Here is a 26,766-nt window from a genome sequence, read left to right as displayed (position 1 = left end):
ATCCGATTATGATTATTTTTGTTCCATTTATGCTCTTTATCTGAGCAAAACTGCAATAATTTAACATCTTCATCAGGTTTATTTAGACAACTCTGAAAAAAATTAAAATGTCTGAGCCATCAATTCAGCAATTGTTTATTAGTTATCCCTCAAGTTACTTGTTTCTGCATATAAAAGCAGAAAAAAACTGAGTGATATTTTTCTCTCTTCCAATATGAAAATTATTGTTTTCTTTTCTTTTTTTTTTTTTTTTTTGCTTACAGAAAATTCTTAGAGAAAACTTTGTTGAAGTAAGGCAGCTCATTGATTCAAAACCCAGAACCATTCTTTCCTTTTAATACCATAAAGCTTACATAAAAGTTATTGAGTAAGTCTTAAAAGAATACCATTTTTATCACTACCCAAGAACCTCATTTACTTTCTAGGTACCTGCTGCATTCCCAACCACCTTTAAATCTGCTTAATTTTATGACTCAATATCATCTGACATTACCTAAAATATCACGTTTTATTTGACTTTTCAATATTGGTCTCAGCTCCCTTTGGATAATTTCAGTAACAGGCAATGATAGTACCTGGGCTCAAAAAAATCCTCCAACTTGTAAACGGTATGTAAATTATAAAATAGTCTCTTCTTTAGGTAGCCCAGTGTTATCTGATATTTGGCATGTCTGCCTGACTGCCTGATGAGACATTACTGAAGGCTGTTGCTCAGAAAAAAATTGGGTGAAACAAAGCTAGTGGTATGAAAAAATAGGGTGCATGCCCTTCAACTCAATACAATACCAGGGGATTGTTTTTCCTAAGGAAATAATCAACTATGTACTATTCAGAGAAGTGAAAACAATCATCAGCAACACAAATGTTCAATAATATGATTTCTTTAAAAAATGATAATGTATCAATATAATAGAATTCAATTGAACTATATAAGAGGTATTGAGAAAGTGATTTCAGATGAAAAAGCAAAGGGAACAAAATTATGTATAATCTGACTCCATTTTGGGGGGAAAATCATGGTCTAAAAGTATACAAAGGCTTACTCAATATTGAAGGTGTAGACCTTCAAGAGTACAGCAGTTCTACCTCAGTGTTGGAATCACAGATAACAATTTGCTTCCTGTGTTTTGTTCTGTTTTCAAGAGTTTTTTAAACGAAAATGTTATACTTTTTGATGAGACTTAAGTATTATCAAAATTTACATTTACTTTTAAAATGTTAATCTGGAGTCTCTAATAATCTCTCTTTCTCTTTTAATACGTATCTTCTTTTCCATTACTGCTCTGCTCATGCCTACCCATAGGAGAAGGAATGGTTTCCTTAAATTTAATTTACTGATCTCAAATTGTAATATTTACTCTTTTTTTCCAGGATGGAATAAGGTGGTATTTATTTTTGCTTTTTGGTGCTGGGGATCAAACCCAGGGCCTTACACATGCTAAGCACACCTCCAACTCCTGTGTGGTATTTCAAAAGAAAGAAGTCTTTACCTGGATATCAGTCAATTTGTCCAAGATACGGGTTGCAAGCTTAGGACCATTCTCCATAGTTGGAATGTGTATCGTCTATAAAAGAGAAATGAGATAATTTGAGGATAACATTTTGGGATATAAATTGAAGCAAGTCTGTCTATGTCTTGACAAAAGAGGCTTCTAAATCTACCTTGGGTGCAAGTAAAATCTCCAAGGACCATGACCTCCATAATACTGGACAACATAATTAAACTTGTGGCTGAAAGAGATTGCATACCCCTAATTTGTATGTGAGTCATGCCCATTCATGCCTCACTGGCTGTGGGCTTTGGGTAGTTTGATTTTAGTAGATAGTTGTACTCTCAAACACTTTTCTTATTATGCCTTTTAGTATAATAGGATAATTAGATGTAACTTTTGGCTCTAAATGCCTTCTAAAACAGAACCATTAAAAAGGTGAAACTTTATAAACTTGTTTCTAGAGGTGAAATAATAACTGGATTTTTAAAAATCTGACCTAATGAGAGCTTCTTTTAATAAAGGGGACAGATATCCTTACCTAGGTACTGTCATAATAAAATACTGAACACTAGCTTTATAATCAGTATAAGTACTGATATAAAACGGTATAATTCTTTTCCCATGAAACAATCAATCTGTATGTGGATTTATGTCAGGAACCATCCCTTAAAAGCCAAGTTCTAAAACCTTAATCAATGAAGCAGCCACCATTAAAGTCTATAGAAAAATCAATCTGATTTGCTGAGGAAAATAATTGTGTGGCGGAACTTAAAGACCAGTGGAATTTGTATTTAATACGGGCCATTTAAGTCAATTCATCTTGTAAGAATAATTCTCACATGTCTCTAAGTTCTAAAGGTAGATGCTGATGTTAATCATGAGTATTAGAGCTTTGTTAAAGGGGAAAGTCAAAGCACTGGCAAGATAATAAAAGTACCATACATACAAAATCAGACTGAGAGGAGAACATTACTTCCAGCCAAATCCTCAAGTTTCTTGGGAATATTTTAGTTAATGTACTGGGTTTGCCAAATGAAATTTTTTTATACTGCAGTCTACTTAATAATAATAATACTGATAGTAATAAGTGAAGGAATTGACCATTCAAATGCATTTTTCATAACTATCTGGCATTCCTATCCAGTAGTTTGAAAGCAGTTTTGGAAATCAGAAAACTACCTACTGATTCTAACTACCTACTGAGCCTTTTTTAGTGAGCTGGTGGAAAGAGATAAAAGTGGAAGTCCATTGGCACAGCTCCAGTCCTAAGGTGAGGTAACACAGACATGACACTTGCCAAAGACAAAACTGAGTTCCTACCATGTTGGAGCTTACATGAAATCACTGGAAAGGTGGTTGTAATATGCCATTACAGGTTCATCTGAACAAACTGTACTGATTAATGTAATGCCATGTTATAAAACAACCCTCTGTGTCTTGGGTCCAAATAAAATTTTATTCACACATTTAAAAGTTAATTAAATTATAGGCAAATGTTTTAAAATAACAGGAAGGAAAGAACAGCTTGTCTTACCTCGCCCTTGTATAGTATATCAGAAACTGGGCAGACAACGCAGGCTGTGCCAGAGCCAAACATCTCCCTCACTCTGCTCCCCTCCAGGGCGGTTGTCAAGTCGTCCATGGTGAGGTGCCTCTCTGACACTTTAAATTCACCCTGTTTGGAATATATATATGTATATAAAGAAGTGATGCTTACCTTAGTATTTTACTTTCCAATTCAACTCAGATAATGTCATAATCATCCTTTAGGGGAAAGCTGGGAAGGATGTAATCTCACTGTATTGGTGAATGCACTGAGGTGTTAAGCAATCTATTTCAATACCAATAGTAATAAGTAAATAAGATTATCAAACTACAAAACTGACCCATTCCAAGTGCTACTTAATGTACATTCCACATACTTTAGCATAAAGAACAACAATAACACATTATACATTATTAATAATCACAGTTACCATCTACTCATTATAAGCCAAGTTCTTTAATGCTGAAGGTGTTACTATCTCCTTTTTACTTAGGAGTAAACTAAGATTCAGGGAAATTAAGGGTTATCCCCAAGGCCACACAGCTAGTAAATGGCAGAAACTGAATTTGAACCCATGTCTGATCCAACTGGCTCTAAATTTTGTCCACTTTTTACTGGGTCTTTTTTTGGAGTAAAAAATAGTTTGAGTCAAGGTGCAGTGTTAAGTGCGCACACTTGTAATCCCAGCACATCAGGAGGCTGAGACAGGAGGATCGCTAGTTCAAAGCCAGCCTCATCCAAAGTGAGGTGCTAAGCAACTCAGTGAGACCCTGTCTCTAAATAAAATACAAAACAGAGCTGGGGATGTGGCTCAGTGGTTGAGTGCCCCTGAGTTCAATGCTGGGTAACCCCCACTCCCTCAAAAACATTACACTGAGTTCAAATATCTGAAATGTTTTTTAAAAAATAAATATATACTTGAACTTTACTTGAGAAATTGCATTGTACATATATTTTTTCTTTATAAATTCACTGAAAGTTGATTTGATAATCTTCCTTTTTCTCTTTTAGTATCACATGAGATTGTCATAATGGAATAAGTATGTAACTTCACCAACTTTTGCTTGATTGTTTGAATATCTTAATTGCTTAAAACCAGAAAATAGAAAAACAATTCAGGAATCTTATAAACTACCTGCTTAAACTACCTTTCTAATACTATGCTTTAATATTTTAATTCTCATTCTTTCAAAGTTTTGTCAAAGGATCTTTTAATTGAGGACAATAAAATTGTCTATATTGAAAGAAAAATGAGAGTCTTTTTAAAAAACCTATAAACCATAGGAATAAGAAAAACAGTAGAATGAATTGGACGTAACTTTCCTATGTTCATATATGAGTATACTACAAAAGAAACTCCACATCATGTGCAACCACAAGGATGGGATCCTAATTAGAATGAATTATATTCCATGTATGCACAATGTGTCAAAATGCACCCCACTGTCATGTATATCTAAAAAGAACAAATAAAAAAAGGAAAAAACAAAACCTATAAAACCCACAATATATAAAAATGGAAGTCAAAGTCCTTGGCAAGATAAAAAATATTAGAAAAAGCATGCATGATGCTGTAAGTGGATTTGGAGGGATAGCAAAGTATGTCTGCAATAGAAATATGTACGTTTTTCTCAGTCTGCACTTGCAATTTTGTTGTTCAAAGGTAAATAAATAAATTCCAGTAAATCAGCCAAAGTTATTGAAAACAAGCTCAGTTCCATGTTCTGGAAAAGAAAAAATAAATAAATAAAACTCTCTGGTAAATAAACAGAATTGTTTTTACTCTGTTCATCCTTACTTATCTTTGGACAATTTCCCCTGTTTGGCAAGTAGTGGTAACCCCCCACATGCCTCTTGGCATTTGATGTCTCACTGTTTTAAAATAGCTTTTAAAATAAATTACAGCCAAGGAGTCAAGAAAAACTTCCTCCATTATAACCTATTTTTCATGCTAGCAAATCATTAGTGTGGGAAAGCATTTCCACTTGCAACTTGTCATCAAACCTTCTGTACTTGGTTGCTTTTTTTTCTTTAATAAAACAAAAATTACTGAGCGTCGAAAATATATCTTTCCAATTGCAAACATATTTAGGACAGGGCAAGCTGTTTGAAATTATACCAACAGTTTGTAAATGTCATGCCCAATGTGCCAGCCAGCATGTGGCAGTTGGGTCTTGTCTACTTCAGGGTTTTGTAGAATTATTTATAGCACATTTCTTCTACTTTCAGTCTTTTCCAGAGAAATTGCCAGTACTCTCCTGGATAATGTGTGCATTTCTGAGCATTTGTCCTGTCAGTATTGTCTGACCACAGTATGCACAAAGCCTTTCCTGGTCTTTGGAGGCCATTTTAACACATGGGTCAAAAGTTCTCTCCAAGAACCTTTGCCAGACAATTAACTCATCCAATATTCATCCTGAGAACGCTATGTTATTTCCAATACCAAACAGTTTAATAGGCTTGCTTGTGTCACATGGATTTGAAAGTCTACTGAAAACAACTTGACATTTGCCTCTATGTTTTGATGTTTAAAAAAAAGCATGTATATGAACTGCGGACCATAGGGGGCAGTAGAGAGAGAAAGAAGGCTACCAAACTAACAGCGTTCTGCTAGGAGACAGTCACACGTCAGGAAGACTCTTCCATTTGTATGGCAAGGGGGTTACACTGGACTAAACAGAGGAAGTGAAGAACCATGCTATCCTACAGGACTGGAAGGACAGCAGCACACAGAGCCTCGGCGGGACAAGCTGGTGAGATACCGGTATAAAGTCTGAGACAAGGACTAGAACAGCTCCTCATTAGGACATCTTGTTAAACTGGTTTTTCTGTCCCTTCCCTAGAAACAATACTCACTTTATAAGCTTGCCAAGATGGTCTTTCTAGGGAGTTCTTTCTATCCAGTGACTCAAGGTATGATTTAAAGATAACATTGGTTAGAACCACAGGATATTGTTTCACTGGGAGCTATGCTTATTTTGATTACTGCACTGTTTCGGGCTTATGAAAGCGTTCGAGTCAAAGGTACCCACCCACTTGTGTGCCAGGTCCAGGATGCACCGCCTCGTCACTCCTGGAAGAATGATGCCATCTAGCGGAGGAGTTGCCAGTTCTTCCTCTGTCAATTAGAAATTGGAATGTATCCTTAATCAGTAAAATAAAGAGATGGTCTTCCACTATCAAGTAAGAAGTAAAGAATACTTCTCAAGAGGAACATCCTGAAGTCAAAATTTATCTTAATAGATAAAACCTGGTTCATAGTTGGGGCAAGTAGACAGGATCTTGCTAAGGAACACGGGTCACATTACCAAACCTTCTGAGAATTCTATGAAGGAGGCTGTTCCCTAAGAAATGCTCATACAGCTGGTGCACGCCTTTAATCCCAACTACTTGGGAAACTGAGGCAGGAGAATCAAAAGTTTGAGGCCAGCCTCAACAACTCAGCAAAACCCTATCTCAAAAAAAGTGGGGGCTAGGGACGTTGCTCAGGGGTAAAGTGCTGACCTACAATATACAAGGTATTGGGTTTAATCCTCAGTACTATGGGAGGGAGAGAAAGAAATATGCCTGGCTACTTGGGCTGGGCACTACTTCTGCACTGCCCTTTACAAAATCTATGTTTAGTGGTTTTCAAACCTGCTGGAGTATCAGCACCAAATATTCAGATGCTGACTTCACCCAAGAATTAAAGAGGAAATCCCCCAAACAAACTCCACGGCTGGGCCACTGGTCCACTGTGAGAGGACCACAGGCCCCTAGCGCCAGGGTCTGTCTCTCAGCCACACAAGCTCTTCTTACAACAGGCTGTCTCTGGTACTCAACATTTGCCTTTCTTCCCTACTTCTGCCACCCGAGAATCTAAATCTTCAAACCATAAATCATTACTCCACAAGGATGTTAAACTTTTTATCAGATAAATTGTTGCCCTTTAGGCGTCTGCAGAGAAATTCACAAAGTGTACTTGAAAGGGTCACTAGGTAGCGAAAGCTGGAAGGAATCACACTGATGACCTGGAGCTCCCCCAGGGTCTTTTATGTAGTTAAAAAGAAGTTTAGAATTCATTTAAACCAATCCTATTTTACAGAAGAAGAAATAAACACAAGAGCTGGGCTTGTCAAGGTTGGTGACTCTGGGGTAAGGGCAGGACCACAGCTCATGTGCCCTGACCCTTGGGCAGGGGCTCCAGTGTGGCTGCTACATAGGGCTCTGTCTGGAGGTCCCAGAAGTCCAGAGTCATCCTCAGATCCTCAAAACTCATTGTGGCTGGCCCAGAGTGGTAAACAATTAAATATTTTTGAACAAATAAATAAATAAACCCTCTTTGCTAGGATACATAGGGATATGGATTTTGGAATTTTGTCTCTAAAAATCACGTGCTGAAAATTGCTTTCTGCAAAGATGAAATGTGTTCTTGGCACTATCCTCAGGGCTACTTTTTGTCATGTTTAGAAGTGTTGATGATCTCAAAATAAACATGTGTTTTGTGATAGCTAGTTAGCTAGATACAGAAATGTATAGGTCTATATGTATGTGTGATTATCTCTCTCTCACACACACACACACTTACAGTGAGCCTAAACTGGACCTTTCCTAAAGCGTGCACAGCTCTGAGACTACACAAAGTTAAATGAAAACAGCAGCTTTGCATGTGCAAATGCTGTTTTGTGAAATCCATTTAACACCCAGAACTGTAACCACTAGCCTGAGGTCAAGGAACAGAACATCTGCTCCTCTGGTTGCCAGACAGAGAGGATGACATGACAACATTTGGGTGAGAAATATTCATTTTCCTGTGCAACCACAAACATGCTCACAGGAGCCAGAACCAATTCCAGATTGCCCAACAGGAGGAAAACAGAACCTACAAAGTGCAGCTTGTCTTTAACAAAGAGATCATTTTCAGGGGATGAGGAATTTAGAAGCAATAACAGCAGGATTTGCTTGACTTCCCAAAGTCAAGCACTGATGGAGAGTGGAAATGCAGGTTTACACAAGAGCCCTGAACACCAGCAGCACAGTTACTCACTTCTTCAGCAAGTATACAGCAAGTGTAAACTGTTTTAAGCTCCATGAACCAGAGTGATCCAACTCCCTACTTACTTTGTGACAGGCACAGGCGAACGATTATTGTGTTAAATATTCTCATAGATCATGGAAGAAAAAAAGGGGGAAGCGGGGGAGGTTACAATTCTGAACAAAGACTCAAGGAAAACCATACTGAGGAGTCCTTCACCAAGACTGGGAGGCTGAGAAACACCTAGGCATGCAGACGTCTGACGGCCAGAGCTCAGAGGAGAGAATGGAAACACCTACGTGGCCAACAAGGCTCACAGGCTGGGTAGACATTGCAGCAGTGACACCTGTGGCCATCATGCTCCCATGCCAACTGTGAGCACAGCCACAGGGCTGGGCTATATTCTTCTGAGTGTCCCTGAGAAACTAACGTGACTCCATTTTTGAGAAACCAGCCTCTACCTCAGAGCAAAGCCTGTCCAAGGAAGGGGGCATGACCCTTGTCCTGGGAAAAACCCACAGAGCACTCCTAGGCACACACCCACCCTGCTGAGTTGTTTGTCTGCAAATAACAGGAGAGATCTGTGGCACCAGGTGTCCCTGACTCAGTTAGGCTAGGTGAAGACCCATAGCAACCCCCTAGCAACCACTGATCAGCATGAGACAGGGAAAATACCTGGGATGCCAGGTGACCCCCCCCCCCCAGTAGTTTATGGTGATTGATAACATGTTGGGAAACCATGTAGTTCAGCACGTACTCTCCTCGTAGCCTAAACCAATCAGTTCAAAGGAATCCCCCTCTTGTACTAACCAATCACCCCTACCCAACTTGTTCCCGCCAGTGAATGTGCTAATCAATGTTAAGAGTTGTTTGATTTTCCCGCGGTATGGAATGATTTGCTGTGTGATGTTGTGACGCATAGAGTATCCCCCCAAAACCTAGAAAATCTCACTGAACAAAGGACCGGGACTCACTCCCTGGGACCACTGCATTGGAAATGGTTGTGAGTCCAGGCTCGAGCTTGCAATAAAGACTCTTGTGTGATTGCATCGGATTCAGCTCCTGGAGGTCTACTGGGGTCCCACGAATCTGGCGTTACATCCCCAGTGTCCAGACCACGATAAAATTTGTTCAAACAGTGAGGTGTATATGTTAAATTACTTATCAACAGAGTGAAAAAAAAAAGAAAGAAAGAAAGAAAATGGAAGATGTGTCATTTTTATTACCAGTTGGTTACAGGAATCAAAATTCCCATGAGCAGACCAAGGGCCACAAATAGCCACTGGGCATAGCACTGCGCTTTCTACACACACTGTCTGCCTTATCTACCTTTCTGCACCAACACCTTGTCCAAGAGGGGTGGTGGTAGGTGTGAGGATCGTGGGAGGGTGGCAGGTCACTACTGAAAGAACCCTGCTTATGTCTCCTATTATCAAAATTTGTGAAAAAGATCAGTATTTTGCTGGCTTTCAACTTTTTTTTTTTTTTTGTATTTTCAGAAAGCCACGTGGTGGCATGAATCAAAGTCTCTGCAGAGTTGCTTCAGTGTCTTACTTTTTGGTCTGAAGGTTGTTGCTAACGTTCTGTTTTCTTCTCTCCTAGTACTGTTCAGGAATTTATTTCATCCCCTTTCTCCTTGTTTCAAATTTATTTGCCCTTTTTGGTGAACACCCCCAACCGAAGGTGCACCCTGAACCTAAAGTTGCCTCAGGCAAGAGTTACTAAAGAGAAGCTCTCAAGGTCTTATTTTGCAAGAGGCAGAAGACAAATTCACTCATTTTTATTCTGACCTTTAAAAGCCATGATAGAAATGCTCCATGATTCTTGTTTGGATAAGGATTGTTTTTTAGCTGGGCAGTTTCTTGATGTTTCTGATTAAATCTTGTAGCTCTGATTCAGCGGGTGCTTAAATCCTGACAGCTCTCAGCCATACACAATGGTGGCACCAGTCTGAGTGATGCAACTATTTTTGCTTTGGGTTGGTTGTGTGGGTTTAGGGGTGGCGGGGAAGAGAAGGAATAGGCAGGTGGGAAGAAAAGTGGAATCAATCAGTTTTCTCCTAAGTACGGAGTTCGACATTCACCATCTTTTTCCTGGCATAATTTTTTTTGGGGTTGGGGGTGATCCTAGGGATTGAATCCAGGGCATTGTGCATGCGAGGCAAGCACTCTACCAACTGAGTGATATCCCCAGCCCCCCTAGCATACTTTTATTTTTAAATAATTTTTTAGTTGTCAATTGACCTTCATTTATTTATTTTTATGTGGTGCTGAGAATCGAACCTAGCGCCTCACACATGCTAAGCAAATGCTTTACCACTGAGACAAACCCCAGCCCTGGCCTAATTTTTGATGTATGTATATAAAATAACTCAAAAACTAAAATTCACAAATTTTCCAGTTTAAGTGTGGTTTTTTAACAGTACCAAGTACAAGCAGCAGGAACGGAAGATGAACGTGGGCTGTACCTGGCTTTCGTATGCCAAGAATTACCAAGGCCAGCTCAGGACAAGGGGCGCTGCCCATACCTCCTGTGTTCCCTACCTCTGGTGGAATCTAAGGCACACCCTGTTGAGTCTTTGTAGCTAATGCTTAAATTGGTACACAGCTCTGCACTCAGCCACATCTGAATCACCACTTTCCTCTTTTTTCTAGCCAAATAACATAAGAGCACCAGAGGCTAGTGTAGAATTAAAATGTCATATGAAAATACTGAGACCTCACAAGTATTCAGAAACATCATTTTACATTTCAAGTCAGGACACTCACTGTGAAATGAACAGTCTAGGAGGAAAAACACGCTTAAAAATATGTTTCTAAATTTTTTGTGGTTATCAAAATTCTAATAGAAATAAATACATATCTCCCCGCAACAGACACACTTTTGGCCATTTAACTTAATGGTATATACATTGTCAACACTTCACCAAACCCCTATGGTATCTGGCAACTACTTAAAAAAAAAAATAGCAAAGAAAGGTAATGAGCATTCAGGATATTAAAGGTGGTAAAGAAGTCCTGATTTCTAAACATATAGTAATAGTCTTAAATGAACAAGGGTCTAGATATAATCTTAAGATACAATGATTTGTTTTTAAAAGTGCATTTTCATCAAGTAAAGCTCTAGAGTAAATCTGGAGGTTTTCTGACAAGTTACAAAGGTATATAAAAAAAAAAACCGTCTGCAATTATTTAAAAAATTATAGAAAGTTGGTTGTGGGTGTAGATCAACAGTGGAGACTTGCCTAATGGCATGAAACCCTGGGTTTAATCCCCAGAACAGAAAGAGAAAAATACAGCTACACACACACACACACACACACACACACACACACGTGCATATATGTGTGTATATCAAAAGGGTACACTAAATGCTCTATCAAAACAATCAGTAGACTGTATTACTATAGTATTTCAAATTTTGTTGATGGTTAGTGCACACTGAACTGATGTGAGACCTATTTCCTCATACAAGGTATTCAGATAGGAGTATGCTTGCTATGTGGCAAACAGCAGAAAGCAACATATCTTCAAATCACAGTGACTTAAATCCCTTAATGTGACATTTCAGTAATTAGTACATCAAAAACAAAAACAAAGTCTTTATAACTTCTTGAAACTAAAACTGAAGTCCAATTGGACTCAAAAGCACAATATTCTTTGCCTTGGGAATTGGGTTACCTACTCCCTCTTTCTAATTTTCTAGTTCTTATCTTTTTCAGTCTCATTGAAAATGGTCAAAACATAGCACAGAGCTGAAATCTGAGCGTGTTACCTCCATCTTCATTTATCCAGTAAAGAAAAAGATTCATAGTTCCGACTTCCGTTATCTGATTATCCTCTCCATAGAGCCAAAGAACCTGCTGACAACCATTCTCTGATGCTTCACATTGGGCAAAAAGAGAGGACCCATAATTCCTTTTAAGGGAGAGAAAATATTATGATTATTAATGTCACCCTAAACCTCATCTTCAACACTCAAATATGTATGTCCTTAACTCACACATGGATGTAGTCAACATACTTAATGTTCTTAAGATGTTCAACATGTTCTTAATATGTGTACTCTCTCTAGTTAACTCCAATACATTAAAGGAAAACCCATCAGAGAACCTAAATGATCTCTGCATTCATCTGAGAGACAGCAAGCTAAAATCTCAGAATCTTAATAGGAAAAGTGATGACAAGAGAACACAGGTAAATAACCAAGTTAACGACAACACGTTAAAAGTTTTTGAGTATTTTTTCCACACACAAGCATTTTACATGACTTATTTAATTTAAACCTCACATCACTCAATACTATGTATTACCCATTAACATTATTTCTGCTATTCAGATGAGAAACTAAGGCTCAAAAACTAAGCTCAAGTAGCAGAGCATTAACTGATGTTTTCTGATTTGAGACCTTTTAACATATTCCAAAACCACCAAGTAAATGCCTGGTGTCTGAAATTCCCAAAGGTGGAAAAAAAAAATCCTGAGTTTGACCAAAAAGTGTTCTGAAAGCTTGCTTTTCTTAACCCACTTTATTTATCCTAGATTTTTTAAAAATCAAAAGAGCATAGCGTATCTTCCTGGAATGACAATGGAATTTAGTAACATTTCAAAATTACAGTTTATTTAAGCTTAAATGAGAAAATAACAGAGTATATTGCAAAATATGGATGACTGTTTAATGATAATCTTCAAATGAATGATTCTTGCTTTCCTCCCTAAGCTCCTAGCTGTACAATTCACTCTTCTTGGTTTTTGGAGAACATTAGGAAACTAGTTTGAGAAGCACCATATGGGACAATTGGGTATGGGAAATAAATCCTGCACCCACCCTTGAACCAAAGCCCCTAGAGGTGCACAGAAACAAACTAACTTCACTAAAACTACTACAAAGCAATAATGCAATCATCTGCAAAATACCCGATTAGGTCTTTTTAATTACCTCTTTCTTATAGGTGAGATGACAATGTGCACTGTTGTCTAAATAAAAGTATAAGTGCCAGAGCTATTATTATAATGAATATGAGCCACTTTCACTTGCTTATCTTCCTTTCCCACTAACTTCCCTCTTAGAAAAACACAGCCCTTCCTGCAGAGCATCTTGCCTTGCTGCAATTCAACTCAAGGGTGAGCGTGTGACCTAAGCTGCTCATATCAAGCCCTTCTTTGGGTTCATTCATTTGTTCACTTAAAATGTATGAAACCTAAAATATAAGTATTTTCTCCTCTCTAGGGTTGCACCTGCAAGGACACAGAAACTTAGCAACAGTGATCTTAACTCTTAGCAGGTGCATCACCACCCTACTAGTTAAATGTGCCAGTGGATCCCTTTCCACTTAAGATTTCTAGAGTTGGGGACCATTTGGCCCAGCTATCCCACTTCTTGGTCTATACCCAAAGGACTTAAAAACAGCATACTACAGGGACACAGCACATCAATGTTCATAACAGCACAATTCACAATAGCTAAACTGTAGAACCAACCTAGATGCCCTTCAGTAGATGAATGGATAAAAAAAAATGTGGCATATATACACAATGGAATATTACTCAGCAATAAAAGAGAATAAAATCATGGCATTTGCAGGTAAATGGATGGAGGTGGAGAAGATAATGCTAAGTGAAGTTGGCCAATCCCCAAAACACAAATGCCTAATGTTTTCTCTGATATAAGGAGACTGATTCATAGAGGGGTAGGGAGGGGGCAGAGGGTTAGCAATGATGGTAGGATGTGATGGACATCATTATCCAAAGTACATGTATGAAGACACGAATTGGTGTGAATATACTTTACAAACAACCAGAGATATGAAAAATTGTGCTCTATATGTGTAATATGAATTGTAATGCATTCCACTGTCATATATTTTAAAAATAAATTAAAAAAGATTGCTGAAGTTGGTTTTCTGACTTGCAATTGAAAGAATATTGACTAGTAACTGAAATAGTCTAGAAAGCAGTGAAAAATAGGCATGATACCACATGGCTGGCTATCAATAGTGGAGCATGACGTTGACTCACTCCAAAGTTATGCTGAAATTTACCGAATGACCCTCGGAACAGATGCCAAACATAAATTCTTGATCAATATGGAGATGATACAAGTCTGGCATACAGGATGCCTTTGTCTAATGACCATAAAAAATTACACCATGAAAACATGAATGCCTTCTAATAATGATATAAACCATACTATAGGGAGAGCCCAGCAGAAAGACTATGGGTTTGGGGTTCACAGGACTGAGTATAGCTCCTGTGCTTCTACTACAGACCAAACCCCATCCCATTGGGGGTTCGGCTTTGCAGTGGTCTTGAGGTGAGAAAGCCACCTACTTATCAGCTACTGTTTGTTGAGAAGTGACTACTGTCAGGCAGGGTACTAGGTACTTACCTTATTTCATGGAATCATCTCAAAATAGCTCTATACTTTGTTATACTTTTGAGAACCCAAGAGGACAAAAGGATTTGAAATATTGAAATATTGAATTTTAAAAAAAAAGAAATATTGAATTTTAACCTTTTATCTGGGAGGAGTACCTATGGGTTGGGAAACAAAAGGAGGCCACACCTCCTTGTCAGCCACGGAAAGCATAAACAACTGATAATAAGGTGAGCCATGTTGCTAAGGTGTTATATTTGGTCAGTTAAATGCATTCTCCACTTGTGATATTTTCAACCTATGATGGGTTTACCAAGTTAAGTCCAGTGAAAAAAGCAAATCAGGTCATATTTTTGCTTCATCAATTTATTTGACTGACAAAAATATTTTGTTTTATATGTCATATGTGTATGTGTGTATACACACACATGCACACACACACATATGTCATAAGTTATTTGGAAAAAATAAATAAATAACAAACACTAAGAAATAGGTTATATAAGCCTGTCACACGCCAATGTAATATGTTTAAAAATATTCAGTTGAATTTTAGCTGAATTTTCTCTCATTGTGATACAATGGTAAGATTTTGCCATATCTAAAAATAAATGATTATTTCACATGTAAAATGCCCTTTAATCTATTAAAAAAAAAAAAACACAATGGGAATTCTTCCAGCATGAATAGCCTTTTAAATAAGGCTCTAAGAACAAAAAACACACCCTTTTGAGAGTGTGTCTGAATTAAAACTACCTGGGCAGGGAAAGAGAAATTAAAGACAACTGTTTCAATGCATTGAAAGGATTTTAATGTTTAGTATTTGACTGATTTATACATCATATTCTATAAATGTTTTATCTTTGATACAAAATTTTCAATGATTTTTCTCAGTTGTTCACTGTATTAAAAATGCCCACAGAGAAATTGATATCTTAGTAATACTTATGGGTTCCCTCCCATGTGCTTCTAATATTCAGAAGAGAAACATATGTCCTTTTGGTGGGGGAAATAAGAAACTGAAAAAGTGGGAAAACTGCCTACGGAGAAAAAATTCAATATAAATTTAAGTAGAATAAACATCTGGAAGATTAGAGATATTAAATACATCCCTCCAAGAGAATAAATTATATTGTGTGTAATCCAACTGATAAGGAGAGTCCAAGATAAAGAGAGTCCCCGAGATAAAATAAGAAAGTGAAAAAGCCACCTACTATCAGCTACTGTTTGTTGAGAGGTGGCTACTGTCAAGCAGGGTACTAGGTACTTACTTACCTTATTTCATGGAATCATCTCAAAACAGCCCTATACTTTATTATACTTTTGAGAACCAAGAGGACAAAATGATTTTACTGTACAAGAATCAAAGATGCTGTGATACAGTTTCTCTGCCTACCAGCCAATTTATTTAGCCATTTATGCAGAAAGCTTTCTATGTGCCAAGCACTTTATATCATCTCACTTAATCTGCATTAGTAAGCATTTTCACCCTGATTATAAGACTCAGAGTAAATATAATACCCCAAGGAAATTAGCTTGTTTGTTTTTAAAATACTTTAATCATTTATTTATTCACTTACTTTTTTTTTCTTTTGGCACTAGTTTTAGGTTCAAAATGAAAGGAAGGTGCTAAGATTTCCCATACACTACTTGCTCCTGCGGGCATTATCAATGTCCTCCCTTAGAGTGGTAAAAGAAAAAGCAAAAACTAACAGGTAATTGTGTGTGTCGGTGAGGGCGCAAGGAGATATAAGGAGAAAGAAGCCTGACTTGTTCTGAATGAAAAAAAGTGATGGGTACTAAAGATATTCCTGTGATGAAAAACCTTCTTCTAGCTCAGTAGTTCTCAAGTGTGGCTGCACATTAAAATATCCTGATGTTCAGTCTATACCCCACACAAGAGAAATCAAACTCTCTAGAGCTAGGAGGCAGGCATCAGCAATGGGCTAGACTCCTGGAGATTTCACAGTGCAGCCAAATGAGGCCCATGAGGCTACGATTCCCCTTCAGCTCTGTGCTGTTGTACTACTGTTCTCACTCACACTTAGACATAAAAGGCTAATGTTAGCTAGGCACAGTGGTACCTGAGTACCTCCCAAGTAACTCTGTCCTCTGGAGGTTGAGGCAGGTGGATCACAATTTTGAGGGCCAGCTCGGCCATTTAGGAAGACCCTGTCTCAAAATAAGGGGGACATAGAAAGGACTGAGGTGTGTGGCTCAGTGGAAAGACTGCTTGCCTACCATGTGTGGGGGCCCCAGGTTCAATCCTCAGAATCTAAAACAAATAAAAAAGGCTTATGTTATCTCCAGGGGCTAAAAACAGTGGAATAATCTTAGAATTAAGGAAAATATCATCTTTCTCTCCTTTCTTCAGAGTCACTTAGTCAGCTTGTGTGAATCAACAGCTATTTAATAATACCAACTGAACACAGGGGTCCTAAAAAGTGCTTGGAGGGTAATGGCTGACTCAATTAGACTGAAGGAAGTAATAAAACACAAATCTTTCCTTGACTCCAAATGTCTCTGCCAACTAAATTAGCTGATACTCAATGCAAAATCATGTTTCCCTGTGTTTCTCCAGTTTGGAAGCATAGGAATAGGGAGCTTTGATGACATCTTGGAAACAATACGCATGTAGGTTAAAAGTCCGTCCTCTGGTTACTGCCTTGTCTTGCCAGTGCTGCTTTCATTCTGAGTTCCAAGACTCAGTCCTCTCTCATCTCTTCCTCTCCTGTAAGACTCTTCAAGTCAACTTCCATTGATCACAGAAGACCTGGGCCTTAGTCAAAGCATTTTTTTTTTCTTTTTAAATAATGAACGTTATTCTTGGAGTACTTTAAGCCTTAGAGAAAGTAAGCAAAAAGCACAAAGCGTTTTCATCTACCCTTTCCCCAGCTCCAGTTCTCCTCTTATTACCATCTTGCATTAAGTGTGATAGACAAGTCCATAGATTATGTGAGGGTTCACTCCATGCTTTACAGAAATATGAACAGTTGTGTATGCACCTGTTAGTACAGACTCCCATGCAGTTTCTGAAGCTGAGCATGGAGACCAGATCTCAAGTCTGACCCTTGAGTCCTTCACAGCATCGTTGTCACCCATTTCAGCTATGCTCTGCTCACTCAGTATGTACTTCCTATTATCACTTTAAATAAACCATTATTTTTTTGATGAGTTAAAAATAAGGACAAGAAACATTTTACTTTATCTTCACAGATTCCTTTTTCTACACTCTTCCTTTCTGACACTTTCAACATTTTCTTTTAACACTTTAACTATTTCACTCCACCTTCCACTTGCTTAATGGCTTCTGACCAGAAGTCCACTATAACTTTTTTTTAAGTTCAATCCATATTTTTAAATTTTTCCATATTTCTTATTGGTACACTATAGCCGTACCAATGGTGGGATTTGTTGTTTCATATTTGTATATGCACACAATAACATAATTTGGCTGCTATCATTCCCCCTCTTCCCCTCTTCTTACCCACTGTAATTCTTTTTGTAACTCCTATGTGCTTAAGGCATTTTTCTCCCTCTGGTTCCTTTCAAGATTTCCTGCATTGTCTTTAGTTTTCCAGCAGTCTAAAGATGATATTTGATGTTTCTGGTATTTATCTTGCTTGGTATTCCTTAAGCCTCCTGTATCTAGACTTTGGTTTTTGTCATTCACTTTGGAAAATCCTCAGCCATTATTATAACAAATATTTCTTCCCCTTCCCTTTCCCCTTCTGGTGTTCCAGTAATGTTCAACTCATCATACAGTAAATATTAGGTCTACTGTTATATTTTTCCATTCATTTCTTTCCCCTTATTTCATTTGGAAAAGTTTCTACAGACAGAGCTCCACGCTCTCTGATTATTTTACTAGCTGCGTTCAGTCTACAGATGAGTCCCTCAAATCAGCTGTTTATATCTACTACAGTGTTCTCTATTTTTAATACCTTTGATCTGTAAGAGTTTCCATCCTTCCTGCAACACCTATTTGTTCCTATAGTTGTCAACTATTGTCCATTAGATCTTATATATTAATCACAATTGCTTGACACTGCCCAGTGTGCATTTTTGAATGTGTATGCTGTAACTGATCCTGGGAGGGTGTTTTAGTTTGGATATGAAATGTCCCCCAAAGGCTCATGTGTTGAAGGCTTAGTCCCCCGTACAGCAGTGTTCAGAGGTACAGCTTTGGGGAAGTAAATGGATCATGAGAGCTCTGATTTCATTAGATTAATGACTTGATGGCACTGTTGGGAGACACTGGAGACTGTAGGAGGTGGGACATGATCAAAGGAGTGGGTTCTTGGAGGCATGCCCTTGGAGACCATACCTTATCCCTGGCTGCCTCCTCTCTTCCTCTCTACTTTCCAGCTTCCATGAACTGAGCGGCTTTCCATTGTCATGCCCTTCTGCCATGATGTTCTACCTCACCTCAGGCTCAAAGCAATGGAGCCAGTCAATCAGGACTGGGACCTCTGAAACCATGAGCCAAAATAAAATCTTTCTTCCTCTCTGTTGTCTTCCTCAGGTATTTGTAACAGCAATGAAATGCTGGCTAACACAGGGGGAGGGGAAGAGAAGGGGAAAAGGAAGGAATGGAAAGGGCACTGTCTAAAACATCAGCAGTGTGTCATTCAACTCTGTGGCCTTCCTGAATGTACGTGTTTTATCAGGGACCAGATGATGCACATCACTATTGGAGACAGACCAGGAAGAGCCCAGCCTGCTTAATCCAGCCACTCTTATTCACCTATAGGGGCATTCCCAAATCAAGGCCAAGTCCACCCCTGAAACTGTCCAACACTTTTGAATGCTCTTTTATTTCCTGCCAGCTGCATATGGCCTGAAACCAGCCAGAGAGAGCTGAAGCGGGCTCCCCTCAGCCAGTTCGCAGCAGGTGTGCCTACAATCTCTGGCAGCATGAAAGCACTTCAGCGAAGCAGACAAGCTCAAGTACAGACAGCTGAACTGATTCCTGGTTTCTTTGCTGTAGTTCTTGCCTATATGTCATATCCACCTTTCTCTCTCATGAAGGGCCATGGGTTATTCTTTAAACAACTACCTCCTTTAAAACACTTAAACCTAAACAGGAAACAAAAAAAATGAGCATTTACATTTGCGTATTATTATATGATTCACATTGAAGCCAAACATTAATTACTGCAGGATTGGGAAGGACTGTCTCCTTCAGAGAGAGAGGCTGACTTACCCTCCCATCTTGCAGTCTCCAGTCCCACCTTTCCAGGCTCTGACATACTTCGGGTTGGCCCACAGGGATACTGGATTAAAGGTTCCACTTGAAAAATAAGGTCCCACTGGGCTTAAGATTACAAAGAGCAGGGCTTTGGTAGGCTTCTTGACTCCAAGAGAAGGCTGCAATAAAGTAAAAGTATACACGTCTATAATTTACGATGTAGACACTAGTCTTAAACTCTAGAGCTGATCTGCAACTATCTCCCAGCCAATTAAAGTCAAGTGACACAAAGCCTTTTAAGGTCTTTTAAGAAGGAAACACTTCTTGGCTTTGTTTTCTTTTTTCTTTCTTTTTATTATTGTCTTTATTATAATAATGTGTGCATACATGCATATACTTATGCACATATATGTGAATTTTGGCTTTGCTTTCTGAGTTACAATTTTAGAGAAAATGTAAATATATCAATTATTATTGCTGATAGGACAAGGTTGCATTGACAGGAAATTGACAGAGGGAAAACCTCAGTCTCTAGTATTGGGAGAGGAAATACACTATCCTGCTCCTCTTAATTTGCCCTTCTAATTCCCAGCCTAGTCAACACTCCAAGACAGATCAGCACCTCCAGGAGGTGACTGTCTGAAAGGATGCCATGCCCACATCTGCCTGTGTGTCACTTAACAAAGAGCAAGAGTGTGGTTTTTCCAAAGGCAAAGAGACCAAGCACGATAAACACCATCAAAAGGGCAGGGGGAATGATTCAGGAGCTTGTATCATAAATAACACAGATAGGAGACAAGACAGCCGTTATCACAACTACCAGGAATCAAAAGTCAGCAATGCACAATCATGCCAATCCCTCCAACACAAAAGCAGCTATGTGGCATTAGGGTCAGTGAATTATTAAGGAAGAAAACTGAGAGACTAGAAGTTTTGAGGGCTACATAAAGAGTCACTGGGCTCTTCTATATAATCTAAGGCCACCAGAAATCACAAACCAAGTCAGTACTGGAGCCACATCTGCCTGAACTAAGCAGCGGGGTGGGAAATATCATGTAGAGTGAGAGAAGAGAAGAGGAAACTTATGTCCAGCTGCTATTGTGTTTCTATAATGTTGTCTGCAACTGGCCAAGTGGAGTTTGGGTGGGCAGGGGGGTGGGGGGGTAGTTACCTGACTTTCCCTTATACGTTCCCCTCCTACTCCCTGCCTCCCAGTCCCTAGTCCACTACTTTGACATCAAGAATCATCGGTAAAATATTTGTGAGCATAACAAGAAGTGTGTATGTGCCTACTGAGGCCATCTGAAAAGTGTGTCCCCTTAGGAAACAGGAAGCTGCCATTGCCAGCACCATACAGGAACACAGGGACTGAGCAGAGCTCGGGAGGCCACAGAACAAACCCATGTGAGTGATGGATGAGCGAGTTAGAGAAATTAGCAAGCAGCAAGAGGTTCTGCTTCCATGCTGGTTTGTATTTGTTCTTCCATGGGGGCTTTAGATGAGAATAAGAGGACAGGCACGGTGGCGCACTCCTGTAATCCCAGCGGCTCGGGAGGCTGAAGCAGGAGGACCACAAGTTCAAAGCCAGCCTCAGCAAAAGCAAAGCATGAAGCAACTCAGTGAGACCCTGTCTCTAAATAAAATACGAAATAAGGCTGGAGATGTGGCTCAGTGGCTGAGTACCCGAGTTCAATCCCCAGTACCCCCCACCCCCCCAAAAAAAAAACAAAGAAGGAGAAAAAAAAAAAAAAGAAAATAAGAGCCTTCCGCCAAGAAAGAATGAGGAGCCTGAGCACTTCGTTTGCCTTTTTTTGGTTTCATTGTTTGGAAGGGAAAACGTCAGCATGGTATACATACCTGTGTTTCTTCCGGCTTAGATAAAACCTGATTATCTTATTTCTGTACTTTTATTTACCTATTAAAGAAAATGCCAATATCTCCCTTTCATGGTTGCTTTGGACCTTAATGTTTTAAATATTTTTTTTTTTTTTACCATGAAAAGAGAAACGTCTCAATAATTTAGAGATACAATATACCAGAAAGTCTACAAGGCTTACCTACCTTCTAGTTTCTGAATAAAATAGCTTATTTGTGTAAGAGCTAAAAGCGTTTTATTGATTATCACATGAATGCCTGGACGTTTTTTTACTGGGAACTCCCGTATTTCACATGACCTGTATTATATTTAAAGAAGTAACAATAACACATCATCATGGGATCTTTTTCCTGTGATAAATTTCACTTCATTAAGGGTATAGGTAGTAGGGCATGTATCCAGCATACACTTAGCCCTGGGTTCCATCCCAGAACCTTGTTCACTTTCTTCCCTGGTATTTCCTTCCAATTTTAATTGACAAGTAAACTTCATTTATTCCACTAGGTGGTAGTATAGAGAGCACAGATAGAAAACAGGGAAGAATTCTACACATACCCGCTCTGGAAAAAAATGTCTCCATGAGCCTTAAAGCAATGTTTTTATTCTTAGCAAGCAGGTAAATGATGGGCTACAATTTTTCAATGGCAAAAGAAATATGTGTTCATGTGTACTAACATTTTATATTCTGAAATTTAAGACTGGTCCTCTCAAGTCTTAGAAGTACTCTAAGTACTACTGGTGAGGATTACATCTTAGTCACCTTCCTCCTTCAAGGATCACTTACAAAAATAGTCTTTCTGTGTAAAGATTTCTATAGCTGGATGCAGCGGCACACGTCTGTGATCCCAGCAACTCAGGAGGCTGGGACAGAAGGATTGTAAATTCAAGGCCAGCCGAGACAACTGAGCCAGACCCAGCCTCAAAATAAAGCAAAAGGGGCTAGGGATGTAGCTCAGTAGTACAGTGCTTGCCTGGCATGTGTGGAGCTCTGGGTTCGATAGACAGTATTTACATTTTAAGTCTCAGCACCAGGAAAGGAACTTGGTGATTGGGTCTGCTTATACTCTCAGGGACCATTATTTGTTCCTTTGTTTAATTTGCCTTTCTATCCTAAAAAACATAAATTCTGGGCTGCCACGAAGAGTATTTTATTTTATAGTTTAATCAAATGATTATGAATAAAATTTTTAATGGCCAGATCAGATTTCCAATTAAATAAAGCAAAAGCCACAAACATACAGAGACAATAAGGATGCCAATGGCTAATCGAGTGGGTGGGTCATTTTCAACAAGTCTGATACCCTGTGCACATTTTGATTGACTTTGAATTCTTCTCTACTAGCTTTTTGAAATACTTCAGCAGAATGAATGAGAGACTAAAAATTTTCACATGCAAAGCACATTACTTCACGACCACATTGACTTCGAGATTAAAATACTAATGTATAAAAAACAGTAAGAAGATTTTTTTTTTTAATTTCATCGGCTTCATCTTACAACTTTGTTGTAATAATAAAAAAGAGGCAAATTGCAGGGAAACTGACACTTCTTTCTGGGTCAGCCAGAAGTTCCTCCACAGGAAGACACAACATGGGGTTGTCTGAAGTGAGCTCACCAAGCTGATAAAATTCTATTAGTCTGTTTGAGATGCGGAGCAGTACGTGGCTTGAACAGTTAAGAAGGAGAAAATGAAACAGCTAGGAATAATAGATGAGCACTTTTCAAAAAGAAGCATTTTCTTTAACCCAGAGAGCAGCCTGATTTCTATTTTGAATTCTGCTAGCTCTTAGAAAAGGTTACAAACCAGATGCTGGTGTCACATCTATAATCTCAGTAACTCAGGAAGCTGAGGCAGGAGGATTGCAAATTCTAGGCTAGCCTCAGCAATTTAGTGAGGCCCTTTCTCAAAGTAAAAGAAAAAAAAAAAGAGGTTAGAACATGCTAAGCATAATTTAAACTACCTATCTGAAAGATAAGATGTTCTTTTTAAGAAATCCTGGTTAATTTAAATAGAGAGTGATTTTTTTAAAAAAGATTGGAACTAGTTTAAAAATGTCAAATAAAGGCTTTTTTTTCCTATACATTTTGTAGATACACAAAATTTCATGGTGGATTTTCCACACAATGTATGAATGATGTGTTTTTAATAAATGTTCTGAAGGAAGTATGCAAAGTAATGAATTCATATATAAATAAAATATTTTTTCAGAGTAAAAAAAGGGGGGGGGGCCTGGGGATGTCATCAGAGGTAGAGTGATAGAGAACCCCTGGGTTCAAGCCCTAGTACCGCACACAAAAAGAGAATAATACTGTAGTCAGGGGTGCTGTACAGGAGAGGATCCAGCAATGTGTGTGTGGGGAGGGGGTGTTTGTGTGTATGTGTGATGTGATGGTCATCCACAGAAAGAAAATCAAGTTCCTGCAGTAAAATCAGTTGCTTTGGAACAGATTTTTTTAAACTTCAATATTATACATTGTTTTTTGGCTTCTAAGATATTTGAGATATATGAGATATATGAGAATACACAGGGAAGTTAGGAGTTACACTCCTATATTTACATTGAGGAAAATGAGACTCAAAACAAATGATTTTGCTCAAGAGCTACACTTAATCTACAGCTATTTTACACTATATCAAAGGTTTGAAATAAAAATTAATGGAGGACTTGGAATTTCCTACCCTAAAGAGAGCTCCTGGGCGAGGGCCTTGCTTGCTGCCCACATACTTGTGCTCCCCATGTTCCCTGCTTTCAATCCCTTCCCATTCTCCTACCTCCACATGCTCTCCTGTAGTATCTCCTCAACCCGGAACACTCTCCTTCCCCCCACCCCATTACAGACTGAATTACCGCATTATGTGGAGAGCAGGCTGGGCCTTGCTGAATCCTTCCATAACATGTAGAACAGCAGCTTTCAGGCTGTGCCTAGACCTGAGCTGTTCTATAGCGAGTGTAAGTGCTAAGGCAGAATGACGTGGTAATTTGTCTGGGCAAAGAGATACCACGAGATGCTGGATATAGAACTTATCAAAAAGAACCTCCTTAAGCTACATAGTACAATCATAAGGCACAAACAGATAAAGTAATCATGCGAATAAAAATGACCCCCTGTGAACTTACCAAGTTAAATCAGAAGCATAAGAACACTGGAGCAGTCAAACTCCTATCTGAAAAACCAGGCAGGCCTGTGAGCTTATCAGTTTCTCCACAAATTGATAAAATTCTCACCTAAAACCCATAAAAGGAGTAGCCTCCCAAGACTGACTAGATAACACACACCAACACATCATCAGAACAAGTGAATGCTTTTGTAAATGTATCATGAGGTCGACAGGCAAATATCTCCCAACTGTCACTGGGTTTTCAGATCAGCTCGGCTCAATCTCTCTGTTGGAAGTGGCCCACTTGAATGCTGCCCACCAGCCATCTGGACCCCAGCCTAGAATAGGTTCCATGCACTGACAGCTCTGTTCTCAGAACAGGTTCTCAGGCTGGTCATTAATCGCATCTGACCACCTGCAATGGTCTTGCATTTGTATCTGGCCTTTGCCTTTGCTCTCTCAGTGTAGCCTCCTGAAGCCCTGTAGCCACCCTAACCTTTTCTTAGCCTTTCCATAACCTATAAATATATCTACCATTGTGTGAAGCATGATGTGACTTGAGTATTACAGACTAGAATAGTAATTAAGATGGGAATAAAAGAACCTATAATTGCCTGGCTTGTATCTACTAAGTGATCCACAAGTACTCAATGAATTGCAACTGAAGAACATGATGTAGCTTGTGAATTAATTGTTAATCAATAAATTCTGACAGAGTAGAAAAACACAACCATGGACAGTCTGTGTTAATGTCATAGCTCACTCATGATAATTGTGACTTGTCAATTTCCTATGTTGAAGACTTAACCTTCAGTGTGACTGCACTTGAAGATGAGGCCTTTAAGAAAGTAAGAGAGGTTACATGAGGTCATAAGAAAACGGGGCTAATCCTATAGGACTGGTATCCTTACAGAATGAGGAAAAGCCACCAGTACTCTCTCCCTGTACCTGTGGAAACAGCCTTAGGCTGGTCATCTACACGCCAGGAAGAGAGTCTCTCCAGAGAACAGCCCTATTAGCTGCACCTTAACCTTGCACTTCCAGCCTTCAGGAAGTGATGAGCAACCGAAGACTCACTTCTATCCTCTTCCAATATGAACACTTCAATCTCAATTTCAATGTCATTTAAATGTCACTTCAGGAAACAAGCAGTCCTAGATGAGCCTAGGTGCTTTTAATGCATGTTACGTGACATCTTGTACTTCAAATCTAGACTAGCAAAGTGGTATCACACTTTCTGATACCAACCTATTTAATTCTCTACTTCTTGCTAACTTATAAACTCCATGAAGTACAGGACCATTTTTGTTGGGTAATTTATTCCATATTTTGACCAAATATTTGTGGCGTGACTGTTCATCTTAATAAGATGTTGCTTTTAGAAAAAAGATGAGAAAGCCATTAAGGAGGGCCTCTATCATACTTGAAGTATTTTTTTGTGGGGGTTGCGGGGGACAAGGGATTGACCTCAGGGGCACTTCAGCATTCAGGGACTGAATCTCCAGCCCTATTTTATGTTTTATTTAGAGACAGGGTCTCACCGAGTTGCTTAGTGCCTCACTATTGCCGAGTAATTATCTTGAGTTAATACGTAGATATGAAAAGAATGTTGAAGGAGAAGCAAAAGTCCAGAATTTCCTCAGAATTGCTATTATACAAATAGGGGACAGATCCAGGTTGTTTCCCTGTTCACAGGGACAAAGAAGACAAATTTAACACTTGACAAAAAGAAGGCTGAGTACGCAACTCTTAGTTTTTAAGTAAGAATGATTTAAAAGTTAAAACAAAAGTGTACAGAAAACGAAAGAGGAAATGAAAAGACTAAAGGGACATAACTGTCTTACCCAGATTTCTTCCCAAGTAAAGATAGTGGTAATGACCATATCTCCTCAGAGGGTTGGTACCAGGATTACATCAGATAATAGTTGTAAAGCACCCCAAGGCCTGATCTTTTTTCAAGCAGTCAACAAACAGCAATAATTATTATTTTTACAAGTAACAATGGATAAGAGTAGTAGTGTAGTAGTGGTAAATCAATTGATCTGTGCCAGGACAAAGAGATGAAGACAACATTCCAATGACTGCAGCTGCGACCCTGGCACTGCACGCGACACTCCATGTGGGGACCATGGAGAGGGAGCACTGAGGAAAGACATGGGTGGTTATACGGA

The 26,766-nt window shown here is 38.9% G+C and overlaps 1 protein-coding gene across 1 annotated transcript in view; it reads right to left on the bottom strand.

The window, feature by feature from the left end:
* The window catches only part of Bcat1 (branched chain amino acid transaminase 1), a 101,490-nt gene that overhangs the window by 7,443 nt on the left and 67,281 nt on the right, over window positions 1-26,766 (bottom strand). The window contains exons 6-10 of the mRNA XM_027934193.2: window positions 19,635-19,798; window positions 11,828-11,970; window positions 6,072-6,157; window positions 3,028-3,168; window positions 1,491-1,565 (exon numbers count right to left, since the gene is read on the bottom strand). Coding sequence (XP_027789994.1) covers window positions 1,491-1,565; window positions 3,028-3,168; window positions 6,072-6,157; window positions 11,828-11,970; window positions 19,635-19,798 — 609 coding nt within the window. The remainder of the gene's footprint in view (window positions 1-1,490; window positions 1,566-3,027; window positions 3,169-6,071; window positions 6,158-11,827; window positions 11,971-19,634; window positions 19,799-26,766) is intronic.

The sequence above is a fragment of the Marmota flaviventris genome, chromosome 3 (assembly GCF_047511675.1).
Source record: "Marmota flaviventris isolate mMarFla1 chromosome 3, mMarFla1.hap1, whole genome shotgun sequence".
Taxonomy (NCBI): domain Eukaryota; kingdom Metazoa; phylum Chordata; class Mammalia; order Rodentia; family Sciuridae; genus Marmota; species Marmota flaviventris.
Note: the sequence above shows the minus strand (reverse complement) of the source record. Positions and strands in the feature narration are given on the sequence as shown.